Source organism: Rhinolophus sinicus, linkage group LG15, assembly GCF_036562045.2.
Source record: "Rhinolophus sinicus isolate RSC01 linkage group LG15, ASM3656204v1, whole genome shotgun sequence".
In the NCBI taxonomy this organism is placed as follows: domain Eukaryota; kingdom Metazoa; phylum Chordata; class Mammalia; order Chiroptera; family Rhinolophidae; genus Rhinolophus; species Rhinolophus sinicus.
Window position 1 is genome coordinate 10057041 of NC_133764.1, and position 12814 is coordinate 10069854.

General features: G+C 41.9%; 1 protein-coding gene across 6 annotated transcripts in view; it reads right to left on the reverse strand.

Annotated features, from left to right (window-relative positions):
• NDEL1 (nudE neurodevelopment protein 1 like 1) overlaps window positions 1-12814 on the reverse strand; it is a 48697-nt gene continuing 35883 nt past the window's right edge. For 3 of the 6 annotated variants that reach the window (XM_074320843.1, XM_019745164.2, XM_074320842.1), the window contains exons 7-10: window positions 11842-11933; window positions 7360-7511; window positions 4326-4360; window positions 1-1237 (exon numbers count right to left, since the gene is read on the reverse strand). In XM_074320843.1, coding sequence (XP_074176944.1) covers window positions 1230-1237; window positions 4326-4360; window positions 7360-7511; window positions 11842-11933 — 287 coding nt within the window. In that variant the 3' untranslated portion in view covers window positions 1-1229. The remainder of the gene's footprint in view (window positions 1238-4325; window positions 4361-7359; window positions 7512-11841; window positions 11934-12814) is intronic. The other 3 variants (XM_019745163.2, XM_019745160.2, XM_019745161.2) reach the window with 1 other exon arrangement.

Consider the following 12814-nt stretch of genomic DNA (forward strand, 5'->3'; position numbering starts at 1 on the left):
TACTTTTTTTTTGTGAAATTTATTGTTTCCACATTAAAAGATTTTTTTGAGGGGAAGTATTTTCTTTTCTTTTAAGCCACATGATGATCCTATACAGCTGCCCCGAGTAGGGCACCATCGTAAGTCATTAACATGCCAGATGAGTTCTGAATAAATAAAAGCTACAAAGCCCAAGTTATATACAAATATCTTAGGCAATAATGTTTACAAACCTATGTACAAGAAAACAAATGTAAACAGTAAATGCAGCATGAGAGTAATCAGAGGATGCACAGGGACAGCCACTTGGGGTCAATCTGCTCCCCCCCAGGAGCCGGCACCAGCCAGGCCCTCGAATCAGGCCACTCCACCCTTCCTAACAAAACTGGACAGGCCCTCAGAAGACAAAACAAAAAAAGCTGAAGATGTCATTTAACTGAAGGACCAGAAAGCTGGCGAGGAGGTTGCCGCAGCCTCCACCCCTAGTCTGAGGCACAGGGAGGAGACGACACAGAGACACAGCCCTGTGTGGATGCAGGCCCCTGAGGCTCCTGCCATCCGGGGCTCAGACGGGCATTCCGCTGCTCTGGGGGGCGTCAAGGGAATCCTAACTGCCAAAGTGAAATCAGCAGGTGCAGAAACTGTTCCCTAATTCAGTGAGCTTCCTGACTCTCTGCCAGCAACAGGCCCAAACTGTGAGGGGTGGACTTGGGCGACACATGATCACGAGCGCTGCAGATGCCTGGTGGCGGCTCAGGAGGGCACACGTCGACCTGATTTGGGAGAACTTCTAGAAGATTTGCAGTGTCCTAAATACAACTAAATCCTATCAGTACAGCAGGGTAGGGGCTATGAGGCAGGTGTGATGAATGGGTACTTCTGCATCCAGTGACCAAGTAATACACGTATCACCTTGTGACCCACAAAAGTGCAATCATGTGAAACCAACGGCACTACGGCAAAAAGAGAAAATAGCCGGTATTGATATCGCGCAGAGTCCTGGGGCTGGGCAGGGCCCAGCAGCCACCACGGCATGCAGCCTGCCCTCTGCCAGCCACGGAGAGGCAGCCAGAGGGGCACGGGCTGGGCCCAGGCACCGAAGGGTGAGGCGTGGGTGTCCTGGGCTGTTGGAGGAGGGCGAGCCCCCACCTGGAGGCCGGGCACTCACACACTGAGAGGCAGCATACCCGGAGCGGACGACGGGCGCGAGGAGCCCAGACCAGGAGGCGGCGGCGCTGGGTCAAAGCCGTTTACTGCCCTGTGGGGTGACCAGGGCAGAGAAGGGGAGGAGAAAGAGGAAGAGAGATTGTCATTTAAAACCAATAAACACAACAGCAGGAAATTCATTTGCTCTCTCAAACTATTCCTCTTCCTGGCCCACAATACAGTCCTGACCGTGCAGGGAGACTGGCTGCCTAGAAAGCATCAGCTGTTTAGACTTGAGAATTCAGTGGTGCTGGGTGATGACACTAAGTGCTCCCTTCTCGGCACCGTCATCACACTGGCCGCTGCAGCCACAGCTCGGATTTTTCCCCACAGAGCAGGTCTACATGTCTGCCAACAGGGAACTAACTAACTAAATACTGGTACAACTGAACAATGAAACATATACAACCATTAAGAACACATTCCACAGGCTTTAACAGCATGTAAAAATATTCAGAATGTAATTAATGCTAGGTAGAAAAAGGTTACAAACTGTGTATGTTCAATGAAGTGAAGAAAAAAAAGTAAGTAGTAGATTCTAGACTTTAGCCCCTTCTACAGATAGACATTACTATCTATGTAGCTAAATCTAGAATGTGCAGGGATACACATAGACACACGCATATAAAGTCACACACATTGCAGAAGGAAAATTTAACAATAGTTACTTTTCTTCCCTCTGGCTTATGGGTAAATTTGATTTACTACATTATACTTTTTTGTTTTCTAAATCCCCTACAATATACATGAGTATCTTAATGAGGGGGGGGAAGTAACTTTAATTGTTAAGCAAGCAAAGCTGGATGGGTAGGCTTCTGCGCAGACTCCTGAGCAAGCAGCCCAGCCCAGCGCAAGGGCCTAAAGCAGGACCCAGCACCCGCGGCCAGTGATGAGGAGCAGCCCACCCCACCCCACCCACCTGGCAGCGCAGCCACAGGAAGCAGTGAGGAAGTGAGTACACGACCTGGAACCTCTCTCAGGAAGCCACTTCAGCCTTTCCATTCTGAAGAACTTCCTGGGAAAATCTGTCCCACTAGCTATTTGGGAGATGCAGCCAACTACAAGGGGCCACACCTGGCCACCTGTCCCCCCAGCTCACTCATCAGAGGGCCCAGGGAGTGTAGCATAGACTCATGGAGAGAGGTTCTCTTACAAAAAGTGCAGACACACATGCCCCACAAAGGTAACTGTTTCGTACGCTGAAGAGGTGAGTGCAAGCTCAGAGACGCAGGCATGCAGCGAGGCTTGACAAATGACCCGACTACTTTGAAGAAACGGAGTTAATGCCTGAAGAAACCTCATAGATCTCGAGTTTGAAACCAAGCTACCCACACATAAGCCAAGAGCTATAGGAGGGGCTCTGACACATGTAATTTCTCCCCGCTGTACATTTTCCTACTGCAGTGAAGCACACCCGATATTCCCTTTCCTTTGGGGGGCTGATATTTGAGCCCCATCACATTTGAAACCTTCAAATCATCCCTCCCTATTCTGCCAAGGCTATATGCCTGTGCCACCTCGGAGGGCAGGAGCCACAGCCTGCTGCCACTGCAGCCCTCACATAAGCCCCGTCTGTCATTTGTCTGACTCGTCCCAGAGCCTCAACGCCTCCTTCCCCTAAAACCTCAGGGAGAACTAGGCAGGCCTCACAAACCTCAGCTTTAAACATGTGCACATCACATTCCTGGCCTCACAGGGCAGGGCAGGGCAGCTGTACTACAGACAGCCCACAAAATTCGGCAGATGGGAGGCCGGATGGCTCAGTTGGTTAGAGCGCGAGCTCTTAACAGCTGGGTTACCAGTTCGATTCCCACATGGGCCAGTGAGCTGCTCCCTCCACAACTAGACTGAAGGACAACAACTTGGAGCTGATGGGCCCTGGAGAAACACACTGTTCCCCAATATTCCCCAATAAAAAATTAAAAATAAAAAGAAACTAAGTAATTTCAACTGCTAGGGTCTCACCTAGCACCTCTCTTCTTCAAGATGTGGGAAGTAAAAGACCAGAAAGAGGGAGGAGAAAGCTGACCCTAGAGGCAGGACTGTGAGACTGGTAAGGTCCCTTCCGGGACCTGCAAAATTGTGCAATGGGAAGAGGTTTCCAAGAAGAGAAACACCTCCATACTCACTACATTCGGTTTCAGGGAGCAGCTAAAGAGCTGCAGGGAAATGTCCTAGTGGACAACACAGGACTGGTGAGAGAGAATGGAAGGGATGGAGATACAGATCTGGGAATTATCTATGTAAAAAAGGTTCTAGAAACTATGAAATTTCATGGCCTTACCACCAAAATCTACATAAAGAGTCTGAAAAATAGAGAATCCAGCTGAGAAAAGGAACTAAGATCAGTTGTAAAATGGCAACAGAAGTGAAAAGGGGCAAAGAACCAGGGCATGTTTAGAAGCTAGTCAGCAGGACAATAAATTGAACACAACAGAGATAAAGTATGGACACTAAATCCATCAAAGTACCAAAGGATTTACATGAGAAGGCAGTAAAAAAAAAGGACGAGAGTGGACTAGCGCTAATTCAGGAGAACAGGCAGACGTACTCCAGACCCCCGTCTCCCTAAGATGGGTAAATGGAAGCTCAGAGCAGCTACAGCCCTCGGCCCAGGCTCTGCAAACTGAAATGTACCTTCCTGAAAAGTAAGGCAGATCCGATTTGTACACATCCCCACCTACTATTCCAATGTCCTTTGGGAAACAAGAGCTAGAGCCGAGGGGAGAATCCCCGCACCGCAAGGCTCCGTAATCATTAGTGCCTGCTTTGAGAAAACGAGACACATGGGTAACAAGAATCCCAGTCCCACAAAGACAGTCAAATGTGGTCCCAGGGCCTGTCCGTGACCCTTGACCTCCCCAGGCTCCTGATATCATCACTACAGCTCCTGCCCCTACATCAGCAGTGCCATCAGGCAGGCCTGCTCTGCACAACTGCCCAGGACCACCACAATTCATTTGTTTTTATTTTGCACAGCTGAAACAGTCAAGTCAAACAGGAACTTGAAAGCTCACTCATGGGTGGTAAGTTGGTTAAAGCAGAGTCAGCCCCATGCAGTTAGTAAAACCAGTTTGTTAATGTATCTTCCACCACACTGGGAAAGAATGAAAAAGAGCACAGCAAACAAATTCAGTTACCCATGAACAACGTGGGAAATATGACTTTTTCTTGCCTAATAAAAAAAAGGAAAAAACATTAAACAGCAATACAAGTACTAATTTACACATTGTGCCCTAAAATTAGACTCTGCCCACCTACCTACATGCAGCTCAACAATCAGACTGGCTTACAAAATTAGAGTGATACATAAGAAACTAAATAAAAGCTGCAGAGAAAAGGAATGTTTTGGAGAGAACTGGAGTGACTGTATTGCATGTGAATGTGTATCCTTTTAGATGAGTAGCACGAAGGCCTAGTAGTGGTTGGAGGAGACAGAGCAACACCTGAGACGCAGGCCCAGCAAGTCATATTTTAGGAGCTAGCAGAGGTGATCACAGACTAGATAAAATCCTGATTCCAAGAAGCCTTCAAATAACCAGAACTTAAAGAATATTTTCAAATCCCATAAAGAAATATATAATAAGGTATATTGTTTTAGGTATTAAGGCCTCATTGCATCTGAAGATTTTGAGGGTGGTGGGAGGGCTAGGTACATACATGTACATTCACACATATGCACACGCACACAAACGGACTCTTTCCCAAAAAACAATGCTCCTATAGGTCTCTAGGAGCACTAGTAAAACTATAGTGACAGTGCTACCTACACCGTTTTTAGGAGTGAGAGGTCAGGCAGGCACATTCTAGAGCCAAAGACTTTTTTAAATAAAGTTTTTTTTCTCATACTGAAATTACAAGCTATACTTCTAAAAGAACTGGCATTTCTACCCTTAACCTGCCAAATTTAATAATGGAGCTGGGAGTTGGGATATTCCCCCCTTCCTTTTGCAGCTGGTACGTGCCACCATGGTTTTTATCTAGTCAGTAGGTTTGCAGGAAGAAAGGCCAGAAGTAAAAAGCCAGGCAGGCCAGCCGGAAGCCAGAATCAAAGCAAAGCAGCAAGAAAGTAAGGACACAGCAAACCCCATGGAAGAGTTACCCTCAGGAATATGGTAACTAGACAAACGCAACTCAAGCAGAAGGTTAATATTTGTGTGTATATACAATCCATTTATCATATAAACTAAACACTTGAGGAAAGACCAGCCCACAAAAGCATATTTAATTCTTAATAGAAACAGTACAATTTTTTAATTGTACTATTTAAGCCAAAACTAAATATCATTTGGAACTGTTTCCACTGGGAAGCACAACTACCTCGAGGTTCAGCTCAGGAAACACAGCCTACACCTGCACCCAGGACGCCCCTCGGGGTCAGGGGTCTCCCTGACAGCGCCCAAGGCCCACTGCTGGTTCCGGATTACTCTGAATCCCCCGCCTCTCAGGATGGTTTCACCTCTGGGCTATGACTGCCCTGGTGCCCCCTGGTGCCCCGATGCTCTGCGTCGAGTCAAGTGGAAGCCAGTCTCTAAGGCAGACAGGAGCAGCAAGCCTGAACTGACCACGTTCCCCCTCCCTCATCATGACTGTTTCCAGGACTCTCTACATGCAAAGCCATCTGTCTGACCTGTCCATTTCTGGTTCATGCCTCCTCTCACGTCGTAAGGTGCCCAAGGCAAGAAATATGATTCCAGATAAAGACTAATAACTACTAGTGCAGGTAACTACAAGTTGCAGGAAAAAATAATTAGGCACTGTTTCCAACACTCAGGAAGACTACCCCTAAACTGTCCTTGTATTGTTTGGGGTAAATGGCAACTCTCATGTCAAATTCCTATCTATTTATTGCATTTACCATTACAGTATAAAAATGAGCAATCATCAAGGTTGCCTGAAACTCCTAAACCTGAGGAAAATTAATTTTATATTTACTCCCCCTGAGGAACCCCAATGGTTAGAATAAAGTTCTGATTCATACTCTGACATTTTAGAATGCGCTCCTTAATGAAACACGTCTACTTCAAGGTAGAATTCTCTAATGGGAGAGAACCCAGGACACTCCACTCCACTCCACAAGGGTGGCCAGCAGGAAGCTTCCTAGAGTGCACTGTGTACCAACTTGGGTCCTCCATAAATGTGCCACAGTTACTGAGGAAAGCAGAACCTATACAAGAAATTGTGAACATTTCTAGAGTTGTTATCTGTGTGCCTTTCACACACAGGAATGAACAGCCTCTATGACTGAAAGCAGACAGTGGCAAGAGACCATGGTGCCTGAGCTGCTGTTCCAACAACAGCCACCTTAGGTAACACTGTCAGCATCCGCAGGACCACAGGTCTTGTTCCCTCGTTATCTAAATTAAGGCACACCCATAGAAGAGCATAACCATGCAATGTTTTATTTTTTTAAATTGAGGTAGAACGGTATGTACTGACATGAAAAGAGACTGGCAATATTAAGTCACGATAGGCACGTTGCAGAACAATCTTTAAGGTATAATCCCATCGATTTTTAAAAGCATATAGAAGATACATAAAAATGATTTTACATGCCTGAGAATAAATGTTACAATGCAAAAATAATGTGAAAAGAAAACATTTACTTTTTCCTTTACAAACTTCTGTATCACCTGAAATATTTTTGCATTAAGGATGTATCACTGCTTCAATCTTAAGTCAATTTCTTAAATTCTCAATTCCCCAAACACCATCTTCACATCATACAAAACTTGTGTCTTCTAAACTATATTGGAACCAGTGGTTTTATATTTTTCTAAAATCTTCAGACGGGTTTGTTGCCAAGTTTGCACATATACTTGATTATAATGTTCTCTTCTATGCTTAAAAATACTTGCCAGGAAAGTCTACTAGCCTGTAAGTACCTTGAGAACAAGGACCACATCACAGGCATCTTTAATCCCCAGGGCCTGCCTAGCACTGCTGCCTTTCACGAGTCTGCTTCCCAAGACAGAGCTTCAAAGTCTGAGTTCCCAGGGCAACAGACTCCATGGGGACTAGACGGCAACAACAAATTTCATGTGCCCTGAGATTTGAATGATGACAGGCTTCACGTAGATTTATCAAACTGAGTTTACCTTTTCAAAGCTTGAATAAGCTCACTTAATAATGTACAACTTTACTACTCGATTATTTAAAATTTCCAAAACTTACCCTTTGTCGAAGAAAGACGTATGTCCTGATCTAGAGAACTTTGTGCCGTTGCTATTCATCACCCCACAGTTAACATTCCCTGAAATATAGGATTTTCGTGATGCTTGGTCCTTTGCGAAATTCCTGCAAGCTGCTAACTTGGATTCTAAAGCCTACAAAAGGAAGAAGGAATGATCTGGTTGTCAAAACAGTCGCTGCACATAAAAATTTGCATTTCAAACCATTTCTATTTCAAGACTCAAACCTTATTCTTTCAGTTGATGATGGTGGTTACTTAAGCCATAATCAATCACCTTTCTAACAGAAAATGTTTATGCTGACTCCCTTTCTAATGAGCTCAGAATATTTTACTTATTCCTTTCAGTATTACTGAGGGATACAGATGTAATCCTCACCCACAACTAAGAAAAATGTGGCACAATCAGAGATGGATCCCAGGTCTTTTGACCCCATCCATTATTTCTTTCTAAATTGTGGGCTGTTAGTTGGCTAATTAGGGGTGGGTGTGGCTGTGTGTGGGTGTATTTTGGGAGCAAGCACTATAAAGAATGCAAAAACATCATCACTTGAGAATTGTTTTTAAAGCAGCTCCTTATTTCCATAGAACTTCAGTTTAGTTATTTCCACTGCGTGGGAATGAGTATGAGAGCATTTACAACATCTCACATGAAGTTAAAAGCTATTCTATTTCTGAGAACACAATGTAAATGTCTAACTGATACCCTTTGTCTATAATTAAATAATTCACCTGAAAATGACACCAGCCCTTTAGCATTTACCTCTAAATTGGGTGCCCTTCTTAGCACCTGTCACCACAACACCTGGCCAGTGCCAGGCTCTACAAACAGATGAGGTGAAAAGAACAGGAGTCCCTCATCTATTTCCATCACACACACATACCACCAGTTCTCCCTCTCCCATAAACACTTTGACCCCTCTCGCCACCAAAAAAGGAGACAAAACAATAGTCCATTCTTATTATCCATGACACCAAGAGAATTAGGAATGCATAAAGTATCCACAAATAACATATTCACTGAGAATCCTCTCCCCATAATTTCAATCAGAGCCGTTAAGAAACAGCAACAAAAACAGACAAACTTCTTTCTCTTCTCATTTCCTACAAGAACAAAAGTACCTAGTAAACAACCTAGTAAAATAACAACAGAAAGAAAAAAGGTAACGACCTTGTAGGATAAGCTTGAAGTAAGCATTTGAGCAACATGTTAAATACACACATACACAGTAAAAACTGAGAGCCATTAATTTCCTATATTCCAGACACTCATTCATTCATTCAAATATGTGCTGAGCATCTACCATAGAGCAGGCACAAGCTGTGTCTGAGACATCGGGGAGACAGACATCCAAGTACAAGTACTAGGTCTGGCACTCAAGGGAAAAGAATGGCCTAGAAATCAAGATTTAAAAGATATCTACACCAGATAGTAGACAAAATCATGGTTGTGAATAAAAAGATCAGAAACCTAAGGACAGAGCAATGAATAACATCAACAATGAAAGGGTGGGCAGATGATAACCCAACAAAATGACAAAGAGGAATGGGTAGGAAGGTGGGAAGCAGACATGACACAGCATCAAAGAAGCAAAGCAAAGAAGGCATTCCAGAAAAATAAAAAAATCAGTGTTGAATGTTTCAAGTAAAATAAGGACAGAAAAGTGTCCATTGGATTTGACAGCACTAAGATCATCAATGAGCAATTTTAGTGAAGTGAGCAGGGAACAGAGCCCATAACAGGATGTCTCGGGAGTGTGTATGCAGTCCAAAGTGCTAACAATAAATGCAGACACGCTTTCAAAAAGCTTGGTTGTGAAGGGAAGAAAGAAACAGGATGATGGCTAAAGAGAAATTTAGGGTAAAAGGAAAGAATAGCTGCTTTTATTTTTGCTTTATAAAGTAAAAAAAAAAAAGTGTGCATATAACATGTAATACATAAATATTAACATATAGGGAGTAAAAAAATGGAGAAGATACAGGAGACATGAAGCTGAGAAGGCTGGAAGGAATGGGATCCAAAGCACAGAGGAACAAAATTAGCCATGGCAGGAATATGACACTTCAACAACTGAAATAAAAAGGAAGAATGGCTATAAACAGGGGTAATAATAGGAAAGTAATAAAAGGAAAAAAACACAAAATTTTTAATCAGCTGGCCTTGATTTCTCAGTAGAAGAGGATACAAGAGGGAGGACGAGGCTTCCAAGTAGTTCGAGTCAAAATAGTGCAAAGAAATAGAAAATAAAATATTCACAAAAGCACGCAGGAGTGGCAGACCCCAGCAGACCAACAGTTTTGATGACACCTTGGAAGTCAGACTGTCAGCTAAATAGGTAAACCATGCAAGGACTCCAAGCTCAACTTTCATGCACCATTTCTGAATAAATTACATAAGGTAGTAAAGCAAAACAAACAAGAACAAAGATGACAAGCAGGGGTCCAGAAACGGGCAGAACTAATCCACGAATATATAAGCAATTCAAGGGTGACAGCGGCACAGCAGCGCTAAATGTACATAGAGCTTTCGGTAAAGAGAGTGAATCAGAAGCTGGAAGCTATGAGATATTGCGAAGAAAGAGTGTATTTCTTCTACCCACAAGGAAAAAGGGTAATTAGAAATGCTAGGAAAAAAGAAAAAGACATACACGTCAGCTCTGACATGAATATGACAAAAACAATATGATTTTGAGTAAATGGTAAAGAACAAAATCCTTGAACCATCTGTTGAATAGCACAAATAAAATGACCCCAAAGGCCAGCTCCTCCTCTATAATTACATAGTAATATGTATGTGGACATAATATTATAGATGCTCTTGACTAATTTTCAATTTTCAGAACCAACCAAAAGAGAGTTCAAGAAGAGAGAGAGACACACAATAAAGAATTAAGATATAATATAGTAAATTCAGAAATAGAGGATTTGTATTTAAAATTACAACAAGAACTAACAAGAACAAAAAATAAAAAATTGGGAGGCTGTAAGATAAATTCCTCATTTTTTTGCTTAAAGTTGGTAAGTCAAGATACAAAAAAATAAACACATTATTTCAAGTTATAGATGTAAACACCATAACGCTTAGAACAAATGGGATAAAAAATGGCTATCTTAAGAGTGAGGAAAAAGTAAGTACTGTATGAATGACTTGTGCACACTACATTTTATAGTAACTTTTAAACGCAGATTTAGAGTTAATCTGGTGGTTAAAAATAATTTTATGAGTCAGAAAAGATAAACATACAACCTTGTGTCTTGGCCTCTCATTTCTTCTACGTATAAAGTATAATGCAAATACTTTTTTCAGAAAGTTATCTCAAAAAATTAAGTGAATGGGTGGTGGACAGAGGGAAGTTTTAAGAGTAGATTACTGAAGAGAGAGGTTCAAGTCACAGAGGGAAATAAATAAACTGACTAATGCTAGAAATGCTAACGTTATAGTGACTTAAATCCACACAGTTATATAATTGTTTCCATGCTCTAGATCAGGGGTGTCCAAACTTTTTCAATGGTTTTCATCAAGGGCCATATGCGGTAAAATTATAAACAGCCGGGCCACTCATTCAAGATGAAGTACGTATTGCCTCACCTGGTTTATTTAAGTAAACTAAATATATTTTTGGAATTTGCTGCGGGCCAATTAACAATGGATTGCGGGCCACAGTTGACCCGCGGGCCGCAGTTTGGACACCCCTGCTCTAGATGAAGGAAAGGAGACATCCAATCTCTTGACTGATGCAGACTGCAGGTCTCCTCCATGGCCAAAAAGACTATGACCAACAGTAACAGAGTAAGTGGGATCATGGATGAGTAGTGACAAAGTAGAAGACAAGAGATCTCTTTTAAGAAAAAAAAAAAAAAAAAAAGGAGCACTACTCTCTTGATAAGGTCAAAGAGTATTGTACAGAGAAAAAAACTGAACAAGCAGAAAAACAAGTTTAATATTTCAAAAGCCAAACTGTTCTGGAATACAAGGTTAGAGCCAAGGAGATGGCGCTGAAGTTGAGGTGGCCAAGGAGCAGTAAGACAGGCCCAACTGCAAGTCGAAAGTTATGCCAGGAGCCAATGCTCCTACAAAGAAAAGGCTCAGCGATCACCAGGAGGATGGTCGACAGCAGCAAAGAACAGGATTAGAGGGCGGTATTAGACATACAGCAGGAAGTATTTTAGAAAAAAAAATGGAGGAATTGTGGTGTTTTAGAAACAGCTGTGGGGAACACGAAGAATGTCCAATGGGAAGTTAAGAGCTCAGCACACAGGACCTTCTGCAGAGACACCGGCAAGCCCATGCCCTGGAGGTATTTATCTGGACCAGTCTCAGCTGGTCACTGGATGCTTTTGCTTCTCAGCTTAATTAAAGCCTTTAGCCCAGGACGGTATCCTTTTTTCTTCCCTCACTTCAAACTAAGAAATAATTCAACACCTTGGCAGTTGAAACACCTAGTCATAAATAATTGAATGCTTACCCCTACTTTCCGTAAGAGATCCCCCACGATGTTTAGTGCTGATATCCTAGCTGAAGGAGTTAGTGGACTGGTACCAAAACCGTTTGGTATAGCTAGAGAAAAATAAAACACAAGTGATTACACATGCAATTCCCTTTACATTTGGGTTCATTGTTATTACAAAGCAGTATACACTCAATGTGAACAATCAATATACATATTATACCAAACTATGGATAAAAAGTATAAAGTAGAGATATCATAAATATGTTTAACCTTTCTCTAATTGATGGATATTTAGATTATATCCAATTTTTCATCATTACAAATAATGCTAAAAGGACATATAGTATATCTTTAAAACATCTAGGAGTATTTCTGAAGAAAAGATTCTTAAAAATAGAACTGCTGAGTCAGAGGATATACCCATTTTTTTCACCTTAACAGGTATTTGGCAATACTCTCTAAAAAGGTTATATCAATATCAGCAATTTATATGGTGGTGTCCTTGATATTAGATTATTATCTTTTTTTTTTTGCCAATTTGATAGTCATTTTGTTTTAATTTTTATTTTCTTAATAACTAGTCATTTCCATCTCTCCTTCTGGAGATCATCTTTTTATCCTCTGCACTTTTTTCTGCTGGGTTGCCTTTTGTTTAATCAGTTTGCAGGGGCACTATACATTGTACATAGTCACCCTTTCTCTTATATATGTTGTACTTCTCAATGTGACATTTATCTTTTAAACTTTGTGTTTTGGGGAGAAAGCCTTCGGCTTCTTCATTTCAATATTATAAAAATGTTCCCCATGTTTTCTCCTAATGGTTTCCTAATTTTCTTTTTAACACTTAGATCATTTAACTCATCAGATATCTTAATTTTTTTCCCCTCCAGATGGATATCCAATTGTTTTAATAACAGTGAGAATTATCTTATCTGAAACGGCACTAAAACCACACACTAAATTCCCTATATATTTTAAGTTCCATTCA